The sequence below is a fragment of the Strix aluco genome, chromosome 8 (genome assembly GCF_031877795.1).
Source record: "Strix aluco isolate bStrAlu1 chromosome 8, bStrAlu1.hap1, whole genome shotgun sequence".
Taxonomy (NCBI): Eukaryota; Metazoa; Chordata; class Aves; order Strigiformes; family Strigidae; genus Strix; species Strix aluco.
In genome coordinates, this window is record NC_133938.1 from 10200920 (window position 1) to 10222311 (window position 21392).

General features: G+C 51.6%; 1 protein-coding gene and 1 long non-coding RNA gene across 3 annotated transcripts; one reads left to right on the plus strand and one right to left on the minus strand.

Moving 5' to 3' along the window:
* Positions 1-299: 299 nt before the first annotated feature.
* Positions 300-5366, minus strand: LOC141926411 (uncharacterized). Of its 2 annotated transcripts, XR_012624120.1 has the most exons (4): positions 3196-5366; positions 2896-3104; positions 2367-2526; positions 300-1553 (listed from the first exon to the last, which is right to left on the minus strand). It is a non-coding gene; the product is annotated as an uncharacterized LOC141926411 (long non-coding RNA). The 2 variants fall into 2 exon arrangements; XR_012624118.1 differs by having other exon boundaries at positions 2896-5363.
* A 3461-nt stretch (positions 5367-8827) lies between these two features.
* On the plus strand, positions 8828-16075 carry PDZK1IP1 (PDZK1 interacting protein 1). Its single transcript, XM_074833212.1, has 4 exons — positions 8828-8990; positions 12826-12934; positions 14874-14972; positions 15505-16075. Exons 1-4 carry the CDS (start codon positions 8918-8920, stop codon positions 15575-15577), a joined length of 354 nt encoding a protein of 117 aa, XP_074689313.1. The 5' UTR covers positions 8828-8917; the 3' UTR covers positions 15578-16075.
* The last annotated feature ends 5317 nt before the right edge of the window (positions 16076-21392 follow it).

Consider the following 21392-nt stretch of genomic DNA (forward strand, 5'->3'; position numbering starts at 1 on the left):
TTTCTCTTCTCTCTCTCTCCTCTCCTCTCCTCTCCTCTCCTCTCCTCTCCTCTCCTCTCCCTCTCCTCTCCTCTCTCTCCTCTCCTCTCCTCTCCTCTCCTCTCCTCTCCTCTCCTCTCCTCTCCTCTCCTCTCCTCTCCTCTCCTCTCCTCCTCCACTCTCCTCTCCTCTCCTCTCCTCTCCTCTCCTCTCCTCTCCTCTCCTCTCCTCTCCTCTCCTCTCCTCTCCTCTCCTCTCCCTCTCTCTCCTCTCCTCTCCTCTCCTCTCCTCCTCTCCTCTCCTCTCTCCTCCCCTTCTCCCTCTCCTTTCCCCCCCCATCATTCCACCCACACTGATCAGCTCTCCAGATCTTCATGGAGTTACCATAGACTGACAGTTGTTATGTTCAACCCCCTATATGTGAGCACTGCAGCTGTTTTCCTGCAGAGTTTGGTATTTTGGGGTAGAGAAAGTTTGGGACAGCTGGTGTTCCCCCGATCTCAGCCAGGCCCTGGAGGTCTCAGTGCTGCCCCACAGGTCCCTGCTCCCCGGACATGGGGGTGATGGGCTCTGTGCCTTTGGTCACCGGCTCCCTATTGGCTCTGCCAGGGGAGCACAGGCTGCTGAGTCCCCTGAGATTTTTGGCAGGGGCAAGGCGATCCTGTGAAGGCTCGCACTTCGCAGTGGGAGCACTGGTGGCTGTGCCAATGCCCTGTTATTTATTGAGTTTTAATTAATAGCCCACCCAGTCCTGGAAACAATCTCTCCTCCTCAGTCCCAGGCAAAGGCATCTCTCAGGGGTCTTCACCTTTTGTCCTCAAAAACCCATTCAGGGCTGGATTCGAGGGCAACCTGTTCTCAGCTGTCACAGCACAACAGCACAGCTCAGCGTTGTTCAAGCCCTTTCCTATCCATCCCAACGCTCCCGTGGGGAGCCCTGGCTCCCTGTCCCCATCTCATGGTACTCAGCTCAGCTGCGGCATCATCCTGTCAGGCCTGCAGCCTCCAAGCAATGGGTTAAGGCTCCCGAAAAGCTCCCCAACTTCAGTGCACCCTAAGAAATGCTTCTTTCACCCTTTGGATGCACATGAAAGCCCTCTGGCCTTTCCATGTCCCTCCCACCCCCTTCCCCAGCAACAGAAGCTGCTGCTCAGAGGCAGAAGATGATCTCCTGTGCTACCTGCATCTGTTTGCTTGGGTGGCATCCAGAAAAGTGACTTCATACATTCGATTTCCCCCCCCCTCCCCTTAGTTTTCATTTTATTTTTCAACCAGCCCAATGCTGTAGCCTGTTGCAGGATCAAGGGTGAAGCATCCAGGCCAAATCCTGCCCCTGTGTTATGGTAATTGCAGCTGCCACCCGGCAGATGCAGCTCGCTGAAATAATAAGGCTGTTTAACAGGCACTGAGGAGGAGAGGGGAGCTTTTGTTTGGCACTTGCTGGGGTTGGAGTACACTTGTAAAGCAACAACTGGAGCTCGTTGAAAAGGAGTGGAGGTTATTAGATGCGTTTCACTCGCTGCCGATGGCCCCATTATTTTTTTCCCTTCAGATGCCAGGCAAAAGCTTTGGTGCTGAGAAGGAAGAGGAGAGAGATGCCACCTGAAAATGTGCTGCTTCTGCTGATGAGCGTGGAAATAAATAGGGCTGCTGCCCGTCTGGCAGGCCTGTGACAGGTTGAACCTCATGTTTCAAGGACACTCAGGCTGATCTGCTGTATTGGGGTGCTGCTCGCTCACTCTGCCCAGGGCACTCCCTTTGCCCCAGTAAGGCTGTGGAGGATGGAGAAGGAAAGTACCTTCCTCAGATAGTGCTGAACAGGGGAGTCCTACTGAAATCAGGCTCTTTTCTACCCATTGGGGACCCAGAGGGTCATGCAGGGGCGTCCTCATGGGACATGGCCTTCCCTAATGCTCCTCTGCTCTCCAGGAGGCTGGGTCCTGCCTAATGCAAGACATCAAAGCCAAGCGGGACTCAAGGGTGCACTTAATCACACTCAGAGCTGTCAAAACACAGGGCTTGTCACTAGCAAAGGTGGTGCAGAATTTGTCAGGGCTCAGAGGGAAATGGGTCACTGATGAGGATGAAACCTCATCCTTGGGGATTATAATCCTATTTTGAAGTGTTGCAGTTTTGGATGGGAGGATAGCAAAAGCTAGGTCTGAGTGCAATGGGGTTTTTATCTTCCCCCAAGTAAGTGGGGACAAGAAAATGATTAGATGGGTTGGGAGTCTGTCCATCCACCCCTCTACCTACTGATCCTCTGTCTTGATGCATCTCTCTCCAGCCCTATCTTTGCTCTGAAAAAAACACCAACGCCCTTCAGAAGCCAGGAATAAAATCGATATATTCCCTCTCCAATTCAGGTAGCTCCCCATAAATCTTACCAGTTTCAGTTTGGTCTCCTAGGACTCCCGGATCTGTTGGGAACCTATTTAATCAGCTGAGATGATCAGTGCTGTTTGTTGCCGAAAGGCCCTTTGAACTCTTTGTCTCTTCGTTGAATGATGTTCGTGTCCCCCGAGGATTTAGTCAGACAGGCCCATTCTGCGTGACAACTCGCAGGTTAATAACACCAGGTGCTGGCAGCACCCACCAAAGCCCGGCAGCGAGCCCAGGGCACTGGGAAGAGTCGCAGCCCCTCTGCCAAGCCCTTATCGCTGCATCTTCCGTGGCCCCTTGCTTGGCTCACTGCAAAGCTCCATAAACCCACACTAAATTGCAAGCCCAGCATGAAGAGCACCCAGCCTGGTGCCAAGGGAAGAGAATTATGGCTCCTTTTGGGGAGGCTTGGCAAGCTCTGGAGGGATGTGTGTGAAATCGCAGCCCCCTATCCTGGGTCTGCAGGCTTGGTTTTTAGCATATTTTAGTGCATTTTAGTTTTTAGCTGGTTGGGAATCAGACCCACACCGGTACCTTTGCTGAGGGATGGTGGCTTCTGGGGGAGGTTTCTCATGCTGGTTCAGCCCTTGGGAGCAGGGGGCTCAGCACTGCTCAGGATCTGGCCTCCAGGTAGCAAACCCAGAGCTGTCCAGATCAGCAGGACTCCTTCCAGTGGCTTGGACCAGTTTTCAACCAGGGAAACGCTCAAGTGTCACCTTCAATAGCCTGGTTTCTCTTCTAGGCTGTGTTAAAGTGGTACCAGAGGTGGCTGCTACCTGCCTCCCCAACAGCCTCCGAGCAACCCAGCCTCATGAGAAACAGCCAGATCCTCACCTCACCTCCATCCATCTGTGGCCCAAGGGGTTGGTGTTTCTCCTTCCAAAGGCTGCTGCTCTCCATAAACCACAATTTAGCATGAACCACCACCAAGACAGGCAAAGCAACCTAATCTACGAGCACATTAGGGTGTTGGAAAACAATAATCCGAGAAGGAAACACATTATCTGGCCTTGTTACTTTACAAAGTAATTTAAATTAATTTTTCCCTAGAGTGGTTAGGGAGCACTGCAACTTGCCCTTGTCTATTCTCTCCAGCTAATGAAGCTTTACCAGCGACTACTCGTGAATTCCTATTAAGACCTCATCTTAGAGGTTACGGGGCAAAGCAATTTCTGCTCCTGGGAAAGATGCCTATGAATTTGTAATTGTAAGTCCATGTTTGATAGGGATTAGCATCTGAAAGGGGTAGAGTGGTGGGTAGCAGAGAAAACATTATTTCAATTAGCAGAAGAAAAGCAACTTAGCATCTGATTATAGTTTACACTTTTAATTTTCTACTATTCTGGCACCTGGGATAATTATTTCCTGAAATGATCCACCCCCACCAAGCCAGCCAACTCTTTCCTTCTCTTCCTCTTGGCCATCTTGGTTGAGATTCACATGGAAATAGCTGATGAGTTGGGTTTTTTCCTTTAACATCTTCTCCCAGGCAATAGTCAAACTCACCAAATTTGGGGCCGGAGAGGAGGATACTGTACCAAGTCAGACCAAAATGACACGTGATGTTTCTCTTCACACCAAGGAGGTACAGGACAAGGAGGATGGGGCATTGCTCCACAGCCAGGCTCATGGTCAGGCTTGTGGCCAGCAGCTTGGCATGGTGCTGGTGCCCAACTCTCCCAGGCAGAGCCCCAATGCCCAAAGCTTTGCTCTGTGTTCAGAAGTTACTTCCAGTCCCCTCCTTTCCTCCCAACCCATAAAACTAGGTGTCATTCGCTCTGCAGGGCCTTGGCCCTTGCACTAACCTGTGCTCCAGCTATTTTTTTCTGGCTTCTTGGCCTCCTATTTCCTAATGACGATGCAATCAGTTTTTCGGGTGGGAGATTCCTCATGAGAAGGCTTGTTGTTATTTAAGGAAGATCATGAAATCCATCCTTAATGAAAGGACAGGAGAAAACCCTCCACCAAGTTACACTGAAGCCTGAGATTATCATTTTTATGGGCTTCCAATCTTTCCTGCCTCATGTCTTATCAGCAAATGCAGCTGGAGGCTTCAGAAACCCTCCCAGCTTGCTGCTGATTTTATGGGACGAAGATTAGAGATGATCGGATAGTAAATTATTCATTCCATTCAATATTGCTGGGCAGGAGGGAATATCCAGAGCGAAGTCAGCTCCCTTCTCCCTTTCTGAGCATCATGTATTGGGATCCTGGCTATCTGCCACTCCAGCAATGCAGTGGCACTTTCCCCTGCGCTCAGAGATGATTAGGGGTGCAATATGCCCTCTGAACCAATGGGAAAGCTGAGGGGGGATCACGGATGCAAGCTCATCCCCCAGCAATAAGGCAGACCAGAGGCAGGTGGATTTTTCTCCTTGTTTCAGGGATTTTTAGTTTGATTCCTCCCAGTCCAGGGCAAAGTGGGACGGATCAGGTAGGTGTTTTCTCAGCCTAATTTTCCAAGGCTGTGGGGCCTGAGGCTGATGTGAACATGCTGTCAGACCCCTGGCAGCTATTGACACCAGGGACAGAGGAGCAGGGAGCTCAGAGAGGACAAAACCTGGCAGCTGTGTGGAAATGGGCAGCTGGATAGAGAGAGCCCATTGCTGCCCCTAGATGTATGGAGCAGCAGCATCAGGCCCCAGCAGAGACAGTGGCTGGCATGAATGCTGCCCAGAGATCCATGACAAAAATCAACTGGAGTAAGAAACATCATCCAGAGGGTCCCATAAAATACACATGGGCCATGGTGATGCTACTGAGCAGATCTCGAGGGAAAATGAAAGGCATACCTGGTCCCCGGTGCTGGTGCCATGTCTTGGCCTCATCTCAGATGGCTGCAGGGTACCAGCTCCCAGCAAATGTGCTGCCAGGAGCAGTCTTGGCTGATCTCACCAGCATTCCCAAGAAGGAGAAAATCCACATCCTCCCCAAATGAGGGTCCAGGAATGATCACAGCCACCACCATGCCACCCCTGTCTCCCTGCTGCTTATTCAAGTCTTGCAATTATCAGCCCTGGGGGGGACTCATGAACGGTCTAATAAAATGTCTAATAAAATGCTGAGAGGTGTTTTTTTTCTTGGCCCTATGTGTGTGCAGGAGGGCAGCAAACGGCCCAGTTGAACCCCAGGCTGGCGGGGGAGGATGTGGACAGCATGAGGCTATGCCCCATTGCCACACCATTGATACCGCGTTTTCATCAGCACATGAATAAGAAAATATATTGCTGTTTAAAGGCATTCTTAAAGAGGGGAGGTGCAATGGACAAAAAGCCTTTTTCTTCTGCTGTTTATCCACACTGGCATACTGGGCCAAGAAAATGCCCTTTCCATAGTAGCTGTAACTCCTGGCTCTCCCCTGGCAGCATCCATCCCAGGCTGGATTTGAAAGCCAGTGTCCATGGGAAATGAGAGAATTCTGGGGCAGGTGGGGAATATTTGGCTGTGATGGCAAATGACAAAAAACCCAAGGAATTAAAAATTGGACCTGTGGCTTTGTTTTTTAACTTTTCTTTTTAGAGCAGCCATTGAAATGCAACCATTACTTTTTTTCTCTAGGAAAAAAGACAATCTCTTCTTTAGGGGATGTTCAGGCTTGTTCTCATCTATTTTATTTATTTTTATGGCTCTTACCAAGAGAGGGGGAGGAGATGGATAGGATGAAGGAGGGAAGGAAGGAGGGAGGAAGGAAGGAAGGAAGTGAAGGAGAAAGAAAAACAACCTCCATAAAAACACAGAGCCCCACAACGTTTTTTGAAGAGGAACTGGCATCTGTGCTCTGAGCCATATCACCCAGGAACACATTTTAGCTCAGGAATGTGCTTTGAGCAAATGTTAATTTTGGCTAAAACTGACATATTTCTTGGTGGGAAAAAAATGCCAATTTTTGGAGGATACCAGCGTAAGTTCTGAAATCCCAAGACCTGTTTTTTGTGACCTGTTGTACAGCCAACTGCTCACATGAGTCACTGGGAGAGAGCTGAGCTGTGTCTGGGTTTAAGTAAATGCTGCCAAGATGATTTGCCACTTCTGTGCCTCAGTTTCCCTCACCTGTAAAATGGACCTGTAGAGCTTTGGCTTACTGCAGCTATGTGATGCTGAAGGCTTAAATGAGAGAGACAGCAAGATTTCCAATGTGCTGCAGCGGGAACGTGCAGCTTCTCATCTCTGCAGGTCCCAAGCCAGGGCCAGAATGACAAAAGGATGAGCTGGAGTGCAAATTATTTGCCAAAATTTAGGACATTGCCCCTGCAACAAGCCTGTTGTCATTACAGTGACTTGTTATTTGTCATCCCCTCAGGCCCAGCCCAGCCATATGCAACCAAGCAGGTGCCACAGGCAGTGCTTGTGGCCACAATAGCACATACTTTGTTAATAGCTGCCGTGGGCTAAAGGAGCCTCGCAGGAGTACAGGGGAGCTTTGAGATAAGCAAATGAGCAATTCCCTGGCCTCATCAGCAAGGCCAGAACAATTACATTTCCTTACATTTCATATAAATGTGGGAATGTGCAATAGTAAAGTGTTATTTGCTCCTCAGGAGAGAGCCAACAGCAAGACCCCTGTCTGGGAGGCACAGCAGCTCTGCCTTCATCTTGGGGTCTGGTCTGTCATGTCCTGTCCCCACACTGAGGGATACAGGTGGATCCTTGAGACATCCCTGTCCTTGGAAGATCAGCCCAGGGTCCCTGGAGCTGGGCTGGGCAGAGCCCTGGGATGAGAAGACAACCTGAAGTACATGTGGAGGAGACCAGAAGGAACCCGTGAGCAACCTGCTGCAGCCCCAGGCATGACTTGGGGGTGGCTAGCAATAGCAGAGAGATGTCTCAGACCTTGAATTTTCCAAGGGCAGCAGCAGGACTGGCTTCTCTGGGGCTTCTGATCTGCTGATAAAACCTTCTGCTCTAAAAAGCCAGTTTTTTTTCTGGGCTTTTATTAAGAGACAAGGAATAAGCAGGCAGAAAAGATCACAAGCTCTGCATGTTTTCCTGGATAGATAACGTGGAAGCAAGTCGTGGGGAACCCAAAGTTCACTCTCATTTTTATTTCTTCACAGGCCATTCCTTTTTCTCTGTACCAGCGTTAGATAGGGCCTTATTATGGGCAGGTCCCTGTCATGCCACTTCCTTGCTGAGTGCAGTGGGAGAGTCCCTGCCCTACAGAGTTCATAAGCGAAAACTAGCAGGGTTGGGAATGGGATTATCCTACTTTGCAGGTGGGAATTTGGCCATGGAAATGAATTTGGGGGAGAGCTGAGAACCGGCCTTTAGTCTTGTGCAGCTCAAGCCAGCTCCCCCTTGTTTTCAGGATAAATGACATTATTCTAGATCCAGGGGAAAGTCAAAGGGATGAAGGACAGTGATCCTGCACTGGTGGGTACGTATTCCTGAGGGTGCTGCACATTTCCAAGCGTGAGTCCCTTGTGGGTGTCTGCATGGGGACCTGGCACCTAGGTGGGATCCCTGCAGGGGGAACACCAGACCCAGAGGCTGGGAGCTCAGATGCTGCCGAGGGGGTTGCTCAGTGGCCCTGGGGGCTGGGCTTACAGAGATGCTGTGACACACCACGAGAAGAGTGACAGTGAAACCACTGGCTCACAGTTTTAAAATCTCCTTCATGAGTAACTGAAGTTGCACAGCTGTGAAGCCAAATAGCTTTTATTCTTCCTGTGGGGTGGGTTTTTCAGCCATTCAAACCTGGCATGGGCTGGGAAGCTGCTTAACTCGGGACCTGAAACCTTCGTGGTCCCGCAGCATCTGCGCAGCTGATGTGAAGGGCCAGCCTTGCTATCTGCTGCAGGTCTTCGGGTGTTTCTACATCTGGTGTCAAAGAAATTTTGGAAACAGCCCTGAAGGCTCAATAAAATGAATGCTGTTTTCGCTCTATTTAACAGTCTCTCCATTAAACAAGGTGTGGGAGGCAGTACTCAGCATCAGGTTTGTTTTATTAAACGGATGTTTTTAAGACATAGATGTGTTTTTCTGGGTTGTTAATGACACTTGCTGAACAGAAAAGAGCAAAGAAGCGAGTGCGAGCTGTGCCGGGCAGATCCCTGCATCCCCAGGGCTCGGGGTCCCGTGGAGTGGGAAAGGATGTCAGAGCTGGGGCATCGCTGGACCCCCCGGCTTTCCTGCTGCAGGGAGGGGGACTTGGGGGACACCCAGATCCTTTTTAATCACGTTCCCCAAGCACCGCAGCCATGCTGAGGAAGAGATTTACCCATCTGGGTGTAATTTCTTCCTCCTGGGCTGATGCAAATGTTTTGTGGCGGAGTCCCCTTCCACACCCTAAGGGGACTGTCAGGTTCAAGTCATCGTGCCCCGAATTGCCCGCCAGCTTCCGCGGGGAGAAAGAAAGAGGCACCTCCTTCCACCCCTTCCCGCAGCAGGATTTGAATAACCAGGTGTGAGCATCAGCCTCCCTCGTTAATGCGTTTGATAATTGACCAGGCGCTCATTCCTGTGGGAGGGCGGCGTGCCCAAGCGCAGCGCCCTGCGAGGAGGGGCCGCGATCGGCTGCTCCTTCGCGCCCCGAGAGCCCACGGCCCCGCGTGTCGCCATGCCTGCCCGCTGCCTCCTCCTCCTCTTCCTGGGGCTGCTCCTGGAGCTGGAGCCTGCCTGCTGCCAGGAAGGTAAGTGCAGGCAGCTGCCTGAACCTCCCGGGGAAACTGAGGCAGGGGACAAGCAGGAAGGTGCACCAAGCCCCAGGCAGGCGGGAGCTGCTCGGTGGGGTGGCTCTGGGGACAAGGGACAACTGCAAAAGAACCTCTTGGGAAGAGATAAAACAGCCTAGCTCCTGCCTAAGCTTCAGCTCCGACTTCACGTCAGCGGGTGATGGGGACGGGTGGGTGTCTGGTGGGTTGGGAGGTCTTGCCAGAGCTGGGGCATGGAGACTTTCTACCTGTTTTGCCGAAGGCTGAAACTGCCATCCGAGGTTTATCTTACCTGCTTACACGGAGATAAAGCAGCTCTGATTTACCTCTGTCAGGACTGTGCACCGAGATGAGTAATCTGTTTTCTTAAGGCTTTTTTTTTTTTTTCTTTCTTCTTGCTCTCGTCTCTGGGCAATCGTTGTGCTGGGTTACTCCCCGAGCTTGCAGGTTTTCCTGTTAATCTGTAATTTTGATCATTGCCGAGGTGAGGGAGCAAATATTTTCCTCTGCAAATTGTCCTCCCATTCCCTTCCCGAAGACTTAATAGAGAAACTTCCTATGGCGAGGGCATTATTTTTAGGAAATTCGTGGAAGGACTTGTCTAACACTAGAAATAATAAGAAGTAATTAAAACTCATCTGATGCTGCCAAAGTCCTGGAAAATTCCCTCCCCCCTTTCTCCTTCTGATGCCATAGCTCTGACCGCTCTTCCTGTATTTGTTTACCAATTTGCTGAGGATTTAACAGTCTGGGGTCTCAACTGTCAGCAGGATTGAAAGTTTTGCTGTTGCCTGGAAAGAGGGGAAAAAAACAAAAACCACCTTTAATGAGGATTCAGAGCCTGGCACAGCTTCCTCAGAGACAGGGGCCAGCTGATGCTTTCCGAGTGCTCAGGGAAGATGTATCAAAAAGCAGATCTGTGTCTTCAAAGCAGCCGTTGAGTATGGAAATGGAGGTACAACATGTGCAAGGGCTTATATTGGCATTGGCACTTCCCTTGGTCTCATTTGTAGCTGCAGTTGCATGAACACATGTTTGTCGGGGGTGCAGACCCCACATTGCTTACTTTGGCTTAGAAGATCTTGTTTGGGAGGGAAAAACCCATCATTGCCGTGGGGTGAAATAGAGAGAAGGTGGCAGAGCCCGAGGAACAGGCTGTCCCAGGAGAGACATCCCTGGTAAAGCATTATTCCAGGAACACAGACCTGTTTCCATAGGCGAGACTCATCCTATTTGCCATCCTTCCTGGCAAGGAAGCAAGGTGTGCTCAGGTGGGACTCCAGCCAGGCAGTGACCCCCAGGGCTGACATCAGCGTACTCGCTCCCCAAGACGATGCTATCAAGCTTTTGCCTCTGCCTGGTTCCCATTCTTCTTTTCTTCTGCCCATGTGAGTTCCCCGCACCCCACGGGGGTATCTCAGCCCGATGTGGAGACATTTACTGTTCCCCTGCCATCTTCATCTCCCCTTGCAGCCAGGCTCTACATGGTGTCTCAAAGCCAGAACCACTTGATTTTGTTTGTATTTTTCCTTTTGGCTTTGGATGCTCTGAAATCTGGTGGAAACAGCCATCTGAGAGAGGTTTCACTTGCAAAAACATACATCACCTCCTGAGTGTGGCTGCTTAGAGAAGGTTTCCTACTACTTATCTTCTTGCCTCCTTTGCTTGAAGATCGTGAGATGCAAATTTGGCAATTTCAGTCATTGCTGACTTCATTCCCCGGTTAACCTTGAACTCCCTTAACCCTGGCAGAAACCTCACTGAGGGCTGGACCTGGTCTCCTCCTAGACTTAGGGTGGAAATCCTGGACCTGACAGGAAAAATAAAACACAACTAATAAATAAATGTGGCTGAGATAACAGCCAAGGGCAGAGTGAGGGAGGAAGCAAAGCAGGCCAAAGCTCAGCCTGGAGGCATAAGGTGTGTTTGGGACTGCATCCATGGGGGTGGTGGGCAGCAGGGGCAGGGGCATCTCCTGCCCATCAGATTGGGCAGGAGGGGACCAAGCTGTGCTCTTCCTCACTGCCCCCCCCCAGTACCCTTGCCAGTAGCCTGCTGATAAGATGAGATGTCAGCCGAAACACACTGATACAAGAGGGAATTTCCGCCTGAATTCCTCTCACTTGAGTTTTGGCCCCGGGACCTTGCAGTAAACACAACAAGTGTCCTGGCGAAGGGGCTGAAGGCCATTGTTCAGGGCTGCTCTCCCGGTCACTTGCCCAGGGGTGCCACCACTTTCTGGACTGGCACAGGTGGTGGATCAGCCAGCTGGGCTGATTTCACTTCCAAGAGGAAAAATAGCTTTGTTTTGGTTTGTTATGTTTTTTGTTTGGTTTTTTTTTTTCAAATAAAATCCTCTTGCAGTAAGGACTCAAGGAGCTGGAGGTCATAACAAAGGACAGTCGTCCTCCCCAAAACCAGAGGAAGGAGATGAGGGCTGTCAGCAGTGGAGCAGGCGTGGAGCTTGCTGTGGATGTGGAGTTCACACACACGGAGAACACAGACCACCTTTATTGCTGCTAGTAAAGATTATTTGCTGTTTATAGCAGAGCTTTGTCTCCTGTGAGACAGATGAAGTGTTCAGCTAGTGTAAAGCTCCCCAGTCAGATTGAAGTACCAATGCACTTGTCCTGGGGCAGCTCAGCCTCGTGGGTGCCCATGGCAGGCCCTGGGTCCAAGTGGTCCAAAGCTGATGCTGAAGCTGGCAGAGAACATTCTCCACTTGCTCCATCTGCCTGTGCAGAAGTACCTCCTCCGTGTGCAAGAGTTGGTGTTTCACTCAGTAGAAAGAGGAAAAGCCGTGACTGAATAAATAGTAACTAAATCCCAAAGGGATGTGTCTGCATGGACAAGGTCTTTCGGTGCTGATGCGACAACACTTGGGATGGATGCATTTGGCTGTGTCTGAGTGCTCCATTGCCCAAAAGCCAGTGGGAAGCGAGGAGGAGCCGTCCCAGCAAGGACTGGGACAGGGTTTCTTCTTCTCATCGCACTGCCCTTGAGTTCCTCCTGCATCCAGGAATACATCTAGCAGCCTTCCCACCCTTAGTTGGATCACTGATTAGGTCTGGCTAGAGAAAAATGAACCTGTGAGTCTGACCCCGGGGGAGCCAGGGATGCTGCGGCTGGCTCCTGGCCACCCCCTGCTACCCACCCCCCACCCCGACCTGGCCCCCCGCCAGTCCTGCCTGGCCTTTGTGCTGGAGGTTCTTGCTCTGAACACTTCAACCTTCTATTTCCCATCATAAATCAGCTTGCTGCTCTGGAAACTTGTTGAATGGTAGATTTTACAAAAATCCACACCAGCAACCATTTGCTGTGAGAGCAACAACTGTATTTTATGCTGTCCCTGTTGTGGGGTCCTTATTTTACTGGACAGTATCTGGAAAATAACCTGGGAACAATGTCTGTGGCATCTGGGAATGGAGAATAAACAGTTTGCCGAATCCCCATTGCCTCCTTTCTCCTGTCACTTTGGGCAAACATCCTTCTTTTTTCCATGTTCCCAGTCCTTTGTTCCCCCATTCCAGAGTCACCTGTGCCCCACTGTGTACGTTTATGTATGTATATATGGGGCCTCAAAACTGCAAAGCACCGTGCTCCACATGCAAATTCCAGCAAAACTGCTGTTATTTGCGCTTTTTTCATTGCTATCACCCAGGTAAGCCTGCCTGGATTAACAGCAGCACACTCTGCTTGGCTCTGCAGGACCAAGCTCTTGGCTGGATGTTGGTGAAGCTGGATGGGAGAAGCTCAGCCAAGCAGATAAAACCTGAAGATGTATTTCTAACACTTGTCCTCTTTTTTCCTGCAGCCCGGGGCAGTCTCCAGCCATGGTCGCAGGGTGTCATTGCAGTGGTTGTGTTTCTAGTCCTGGTGGCCATCGCTTTTGTGGTCAATAGGTTCTGGTGTAAGGAGAAAGTGTAAGTGTGGGAGCCCTGGGGGTTGCTTTGGGTTGGGCTTAGCTGCCTCTGCACGGATCACTTCCAGCCGCCTCCGTCCTCATGCCAGGGCTGGGAACACTGTGATCACTGTGCCGGGAGCCTGGCAGGGAAAGCAAAGACTCCCTGTCCTGGTCTCCGCTCCCTGTTACTTATTGCCAGATGCGAATGTGCACTGTCCATCCCCGCTGCTCCCCGCACAGGGACACCCCAAGCAGAGCACTTTAATTCTGCCATGAGAAAGCACTGCTGGGCATGCAGCATCATGGCTGGTTTACATGGGCACACATCTCAGGGAGCTGACCTGAGCCTAGATTCCTACAGGTTTGGGAGTGCAGTTCCCAGGTGCACTATATCCATGGGAAAACAAGCCCAAAACAGTTTAATTTGCAGAGCAGACCGAGCCAAGTCAGCAGAAGACATGAGGAAGAGCTGGGAGAAGAGGGAGGTAGCCGAGCTGTGGCAGCACTCTCTGCCTGGAGCCCACAGCACAGGCGAACAAGGTGGCCTTAACCATCAGAAAAAGGCTCTGTGGGACTGGTTACCTCTTGCCTGCTGCCAGCCAAGCTAAGCCACAGGCTGTTGCTCCTGCTCAGCTGACCCAGATTAACTGGCTAAATTGCAGTAATATGATTTTAACCCAAGCCCAAAGTTAACTGGGAATGAAGAACAAAAGTGCTCTACAGCCTGGTTCCAGTTCTTCTACACTGGCACTGGCGCCTTGCACCCAAAGCTGCTCTTGTATCCACACATCCCTGCAGCATCTCCAGGCTGAGGAGATGGGGACGTGGGGTGTACCCTGATGCTCAGCAAGTTGGCTTCTGCCCCAGATGCATTTAAAGAGGGCCCTTTGGGATGCTTTCAGGGCTAATGGATAACGTAATGTGTATATGTATATATTTATTTGGTCTGATTTGCAACTGCAGTCTTTGTTTCCCAAAGAGGAACCTTTGTCCTCAAACTGGAGGAGCCCCCGGTCTGTAGAGTGGGAGGCAGGGATGGTGTTTCCCACTGCTGCCCATGCCTGGCTGCCTCTTCCCAGCCCTGAGGCCGAGGATGCTGAGGAGGGCTTGAGGGGGGATGGCGGATTGTTTTAATTAATCTGGCCTCTCTTCAGAAGAGCGGGCAGTGAGGCTCAGCAGCCTGGCGTACTGCCAGCTCTGCACTGTCACTGTGACAGCAGCTATCAGCTCAAGCTGCTGCCTGTTTATGCCAGTCTGTTCCTTGGAAAAACCTCTGAAATTGCCTTTGGACAAGTGCTGGAGGAGACAGTGGTATGCATGCAGGGTGGACCTGCACCCACCCTCTGCAGCTAAACCACCCCCAGTGCCATTTGGGCCACGGGCTCACTCCAGAGCTGAGCTTTTAAGCTCCAGCTGAGGTCTAACACCCAGTCCCTGCCCCATGGCTCCTTCTGCGAGCAATCCAGAATCACATCTGAGAGAAAGCAGCTCGGCTTTGCACGTGTGTACGTGCACCCCTGCACCAGGGCTGCGGTACCTGCAGAGCCTTGGCGTTTCTCTCAGTGTCACTTGGGACCTGTAGCAGACTGTTTTGCAACAGATTACATAGAAGAAGACTGGAAAAACCAGTTAGTGGGAGAAAACAATCCCACGTATTGACAAATGAGTCTTGCTGACTACCAGCCCAGCACTGGGAGTCCCAGCTCCAGAGACAGGGGTTGTCACTCTGTGTCTGGGCACAGCCCCGGCAAATCTGCCATGAGGGTGTCTCTCCTTGCCCATGTTCTGCTGAGAAGGGGGCTGAGCTGGGTGTCCGAGGCAAGGATCACACATCCAGGTCCTTTATTGTCTCTGTACTGTTGGAGCAGTCCCTTCTTTTCTGCTGTCACCACTGTGAGCTGCTCCCTGGCACAGCCCCGCTGTTGTTCTGTTTCAGCTCCTCTCTTCTCCCCCTCCAGGGAAAACGTCGAGACAGCGGTGAGTGTTGAGAACAAGCAGGAGGCTGTCGTGTCCAACGGCCACGAAGGGAGATTCCTAACGGCTGCAGCCGACTTCAGGTGAAGCACTTGCTCAGACCTCCTCCCCATGGCTCCCAGGCTCTGTTCTGTCCCCCTGGTGACAGCTCAGACATGCAGAGCTGCAGTCTCTCCCACTCAGGTTCTCACATCTCCCACGCACCTAGTTTTGGGGCTTTTATCCTCTCCAGGGACTCAGGAGAAGGCGGTGAGGGAGTATCCCTCCTCCCCAGTCTCTCCCCATCCCTGCAGCTGAGCCCCATGGTCCATCCACCACCTTGCAACCTGCTACACCACATTTTTCTTGTGCTACATCACACCTTTCAAACAGAGTAAACCACCAAAAGTGGCTATAGGTCACCACGCAGATGTTGACTGTCAAAACAGCCCGCTCTAGAAATTAGAGTAATTCCCAGCTGGTGCTTGGCTCTCCTCTTGGCAGGGGGACCCCTCCTGCCCTCCCCACCTCACCCCTCAGTGCAGGGCCAGCACCAGCAAGGTCAGGGTGGTGTCTTCAGGGAGGCTGGTCTTGCTGGGGGTGAGCTCACTGCTGTGCTTCTCCCTCCCAACGCAGGTCCAAAGAGAGCGAACATGCCTATGAGAACACCCTGGAGCCCGAGGAGAGGGTGATCACCACTGCCATGTAGCAGGTGTCCTGGCCAGCTGCTCTCCTTCCTCCTCTCACTTTGCTTCCCGCTGTCACCATGGGCATCTTCACAGGGACCCTCTGCACCAGCATCCCCTGTGCGTGGTGGCTTCTGACCTCTCCATCTCCTTTTCTCTTCTCACTTGTGGGATGTGTTCCTCTGCCTTGGGGGCTGGTGTCCATGCGGGCAGAGGTCCCAGGAGAGGTCCGCAGGTGCCACCTCTTCTGCCCGGCGGTCATCCCATCTGGTTGGCGAGGCTAATGTGTCCAGTTCCAGGGGGGTGCTGACCTGCTCCAGATGTGGAGGGGTCCCCGCTGGGTGCCTAGGACCTCCCCACACCCTCAGCCACCCTCTGGGGAGCTGTTGATGGAAATCTCGCTCTCTTCTCCACATTTCATCCTCCTTTTTACAACCTACACCATGAATTTTAATGTCAGAACAAACCTTCTCCCCTGTATATATCTTTCCTGTGGGCAATAAAGAGAATTGTTGCCCATATGACAGCAAAGAGGGTCATTTTGCTAATCACCCAAAGGACTTTCTGGCATCTCCAAGCGCTCCCAGCCTTCGGGCAGTTGGGGAAAGGAAGGACACGGTGGGAAGGCGGTGTGGGGGTGGGGAGGGTGCTTAGACAGAGATCAGCACCCCCATCTTCCCCATGATCTCTCCTGGGTAGGATCCATCTCTTATTTCCTCACTTGGATGAAGCCAAGAGCGCTTTTGCATGTGTCTGTGTGTCAACAGGGGAGAGAAAAAGGTGGAACATTTTTTTTGCTCAGCATTTGGACTGCCCCAGAGCTGCAACAGGCTGTATGGGGAGGTGAACATAATTTCCCTCCAGTTGCCAGGTGGGGAAACTGAGGCACCGCACCAACTCAGTCCTGCTTAATGGGTGAAAGGCAGCATTCCCTGAATCCCACAGGGCACAGACCCACAGCCAACTGTGGACCATTCCCAGGGCTGGAAGGTGGGAATGGCAATCACTTACTGGTGTTGCCAGGATGTGGCTGCAGGCTGCTCTGGGCAGTGCTGTCTCTCCCCAGGGCAGCTGGCCATGGTGCAACCTGCTCCTGCCAGGCTGTTCATTAACCAGAGTCTGTTTTTTGCTGTGGTGGGGACAGCGCTGGGGCCACTGTGGGAGCAAAGAGTGCTCGCAATCCATGGTGTTTGCAGATTGAAATGAGAGACCTGTAATGCCTTGGCCTTCTCTGGGACATCAGTTGTCCAAGTGGCATACAGAGTTCTCCCTTTGACCAGTGAGGAAAGGATTAAGGGGCTCTGCAATCAAGGGCAGCCCAGGGGCAGCAGGTGGAGCAGGACTGGGAGAAATGGAATGGGATGGGGCATTTTTGACAGCCCCTGAGTTTGGGGGGAACAGGGTGGTTTTGGGGCTCTGCTGTGTTTGGGGCTGTGCAAATGCAAGGGGGATAAGGTAGCACAAGGACATCAGGTACCTGAGCCCCCTCTGATCACCAAGGCAAGGGGAAATGTTAGACCTGCTGTGAAACACCAGCTGTGAAGGGTTTGGATCTGGGAGGATCCCCGGCCTCTGCTCAGGAGGCGCTTTGGAGGCCCATTTGCAGGCGACGATGCCAGAAATAGTTGTTGGGGCTGGAGGTACCTCTTTGCCTCTCACTAGCAGAGCTCCTACTCTCTGTGTTTCAGCCCTGAACGGGCTTCCCCTCTGCAAGGGTTGTTCTTGCTCCTCTGCACTTACCAGTGACCTTAAAAGCAAGTCTGTCCTGGAGGAGGTGCTGCCCAGCATGGTGCAAGCAGCAGGCTTCTTCCCCAGGTAGGGTCTTGCAAAACACCTACAGCACTGAAACATGAAAGGGATATTCCTCAAAGCAAAGATGCAACAGTCCTGGTGGGGAGCTCAGCCCAAAATGGGCCACTTCCCACCACCAGGAGCCCTCAGGATGGAGTACGGAGCTGGAGCTGGACCCTGGTGCCACCACTCGCCATGAGCCACTTTTGTTTCCTGCAAGGGAAGCTGTTGAGGTCCCTAGTGGGTGGTGACACAAAAATTCGGGCATGGGAGTAAAACAGGAACCTTCCAGTAACAGACCCACCCTGAAAGGCATCTCCCTGAAAAGCCTCATGTACGCAAGCATTTTGAAAATGCCCTCAAGATTTGGCATTGGGAAATCATAGCTTCAGTGAGAAATTGCATGGGGGTAGAAAAAAACAGGCAGAAGGGTTGGAGGGGTCAAGCCCTTGGGTGTGGAGGCATGATGGCTGTCATCCCCAACATTAGGTCAGAGCTGTTCCCTTCTACCACCTTCCCTTGGGCGGGTGGAGGCTGAGGCAGCCCCAGGCTGGGTCCTGGACCTCTTCACTTGTGCCTCTGATGGGTGCTGCTTCCCTGACTTTTCTCTAGCAGGTGTCGAAAGTCACGCAGGTTTGGAAAAAACAAGCTCCCCGGAGTTCAGCGGTACTGCTTCGCTCAGCAGGGTTTAAGGAGGATTAGTCATTGCATGTTCCTGCCACGTCAGCACTCAGGCTGGGGGCTGGGGGTGTGGCGAGAGGAGAGGAACCCATTAATTTTTACCTCTCTGTTGCAAAAGGAGTTAGAAACAGCATCCTTATAATGAGTAACAGTGGGAGTTTATTCCCTGCCCTGTGCACACCCTGAATATGTGATGAATGCCCGAGCTGTTGCCCTGGCAGTGCCTGGGTGTGGGTTTGGAGTAGAGGTGTGCTGGGGGCTCGGGGGGTCCCTTTCACCATGGGCGGCTCCTGTGGTCTTAGGTCCAAGCTAGCAGAGGGATGGGGTTTTACCGCTGCACATTTTGGGCTAGCTCAGGAACCTTGATGCTCAGTCTTACCCCAGCCAGTGCCTCTTCAGAGTTCACTTCCCCGGGGAAAACATCTTTTGCAAGAACCACTGTGTTACCTCCCTGGTGGGACCTCACGTCTGCAATGCCCGTGATGCCGTCATGCCCCAGTTTCCCTTGTCTGTCAAGCACGACCCAAGGCTGGCTGTGTGAAGCAGACTGCTTTCCCACGAGCCATGCAGCCAGCTCATGGCTGCTTCTCAGTGTGATCCTAAAAAGAACAAAAGGGAGCGAGCATAAATGAAATTTATTGTTGGAAAATCTTAATTAGATTTTAAGCCCCAAAGGGAGAAAAGTGAGGTATTATCTGACACAGCTAATGAGTGTTAAGGGTCCATTGTTATATTTCTTGTTTACCTTTCTGTGCTGGCTGATACGGCCCGGATCCTCGCCTGTACTGCCATAATTAGGATATCTCATCTCTTGCTGATAGGGTCGGGGATGCTCTTTAAAACATAATGCTGTCTCATCCCTCCCTGGCAGGATGAGCGTGATCGGGAAGGCAACTTCTGGTGTCCCAGTGCTTGTGCCCGCTGTGTTGACCCTGTGAGCTGGGTCCAGAGCCAGGGCTGTATCTGATAGCCTCCCAGTGATGGACACCTGCAACAGCCTTGGTGACCTCTCTGAAGAGCCCTAAGCCAACTTGCCTAGGGGCCAAATCCTCCCCAGCAGCTCTCTCCACGCAGCATGGGAGGTGACTGTGTCCACCACAAATCACCCCATGCTCACCTATGAAGAGGAAGGACACCTGTGGGTGCCCCATCCTACCCCTGACTCGGTAGTGCCAGTATCTCTGAAGCTTGGGGGTCAGGAAGATGTTCAGGGTTGGGACCCATGGTGGACAGGATAGTCTCCTTTTGGGTAGAAGATATTCAGGGTAGTGTTTTTGCATTACCACTTGTTACAAGATGTATCACAGCTTTCCTTTGTGGTCTAGAAGGGTGCAACTTATCACTTGGACCCACAGATAATGGGGCATCTTGTTGAAAGCCACTTTTACTCTGATGTTTCCATGGTCTCTCCTGAGGCTCTTTAGCTGTGGAGGTCTAAAGCGTTTCTGTTCCAGCTGTGACCACAATCCTGGAGCAACTTGGGCAGGTGAACACCTACCATATAAATTATTCCAAGGTGGTTTAATTAAAGACTTGCCGTAAGCAGGTAAACTGCTGCTGGAAGGATCACCAGCTCCAGCCCTAGCCCCAAGCAGTGTAGCCTGGCGTTTATGTCCTGGCATTGAGTGCCTTGAAATGCAAGCAATGCGATTTGGACCTCCAGAAGCAAAAAGGGAGCCTGTCCCACCATCGTGGTCCTTCGGGCTGGGGAAGGAACCCAGTCACCCAGGTGGGAGCTGGAAGCATGGCGTGTAGGGGCTGTTATGTGTGGGCAAGGGGGCTGCAAAGTTTTTGGTCTTGATTCAAGCCACTGAAAGCCAGAAGTAAAATACCATCCATTGTTGGTTTATACACCCGTAGTAGCCAAACAAACATCCCCGGAGCCTGTCCTTATCACTTTATTACACCTGCTAGAGTGAATAGATTAAAGAGGAGGGGGGAGGGGGGAGAAAGCAGAAGAATCCAGCAGAAAAACTGGGTTTTGGGATTGTTAATTATTCTCTGGGGTCTCTAATCTTTAACTGGCAAACAGCATCACTAACTGTCTTAAAGCCCCTCCTGGAACATCCTGATAATAAGCCATCTGCATGAAGGCACCCCGTTATCTGCCCTCCTCCAGCCGCCTGTGACATGGCTGGAGTGGGAGATAATGAATGTGTGGTGTGTAATAACGACACGTCATTCATGATTATCGGCCTGATACCCAACCTTTTAGCTCCATTGTTTGTGCTTCAAAAAAGAAGAAAAAAAAAAAAAAAAAAAGGAGGAGGGAAAGAAGAAAAAGGGGAATTTTTGGTGCTACGGGCTGTCCCAGGGTCCCCAAAGTGTCTCCCTGCCAAAGAGGCTGGCTCTCGTAGCATCTCCCAGAGGGTTTGGTGGTACCCTGGAAGGACACGTCTGTGGATTGGTGGCTGCTGTAGCCATGGTGATGGAGGGAGAGAGCCGAGACAGCACAGAAATGTCACTGCCTGGCAGAGAGACATTTGGGGCAAATGCTCAGGCGATTAGATCTGTGTCACTGGGTGCTGCCCGGCTCCTCACACTGCTTTTTGCTGCTCTCGAAGCCGTTTAGTGGTGGCTTGGCAGAGGAGGTTATCTTATACATGCTGCTGTCCAGAAACTGCCAGCATTTGAAGGCGGGTGGGATGTTTGGGTTGCTGGGTTTGACCTGGATAAGCTGAAAAGCTTTTCTCCTGGTTGCCGCTGCAGTATGGCTCCAAGATGCATCAGTGCTGTGAGATCTTTCCCCAAAAGCTTTGGTCCCTCAAACTGCAAAACTGCATTAAATGTGATTCTTAACAGGGAAAGACTTTAAAGTGTTTGGCTCGGGTTACCTCAATTATTGTCAGAGCTGCCTGGAATATTGATCATTTTTTTGCATAAAAGATGGCAGTAGTTTCTCCTCTCTTTCCCGAGCAGATTTTCCAGAGCAGTTTCCCTGGGGAAGATCTCCAATAGAAGTGGTTGGGGTTTGGCCGTTTGTAACAGTCAGGAGGACTCTTGGAAACCAAACAAGCAGCCTCAGTCATGGCAATGAATAGGGCTATGGCCTCAAAACACAGGTCTGGGAGGCTAAGCAGGGCATTGTACGGAGACAGGGATGGGCAGCAGATGTGGGTCCTCATAAGATCTAACTTTTCCTGCTCTGGCTTTATCCCCCCACACCCAAACCAGAAGATGCTGCAGGGGCATCTTGAAGGGCCACCTAGTTTTCTTTGCAACCCACCACCAAGGACACTGGGCTGGGTCTTTGTGGCCAAGCACTCCCCAATCTCTTTGCTTGGACCACAAGTTGGAGAGTGGATGAGCAGAGCTGCAAGGCTGCTTGCTTGTTCCCAGATGGGTGGCTGAAATGTCTGACAAATA

What these genes read in the sequence shown, in the direction of transcription:
- PDZK1IP1 (XM_074833212.1), top strand. Translation starts at nt 8,918, where the DNA reads ATGCCTGCCCGCTGCCTCCTCCTCCTCTTCCTGGGGCTGCTCCTGGAG. An exon ending in TTCTGGTGTAAGGAGAAAGT is followed by an intron (nt 12,935 to 14,873) that starts GTAAGTGTGGGA and finishes CTCCCCCTCCAG; the next exon opens with GGAAAACGTCGAGACAGCGG. An exon ending in ACGGCTGCAGCCGACTTCAG is followed by an intron (nt 14,973 to 15,504) that starts GTGAAGCACTTG and finishes CTCCCAACGCAG; the next exon opens with GTCCAAAGAGAGCGAACATG.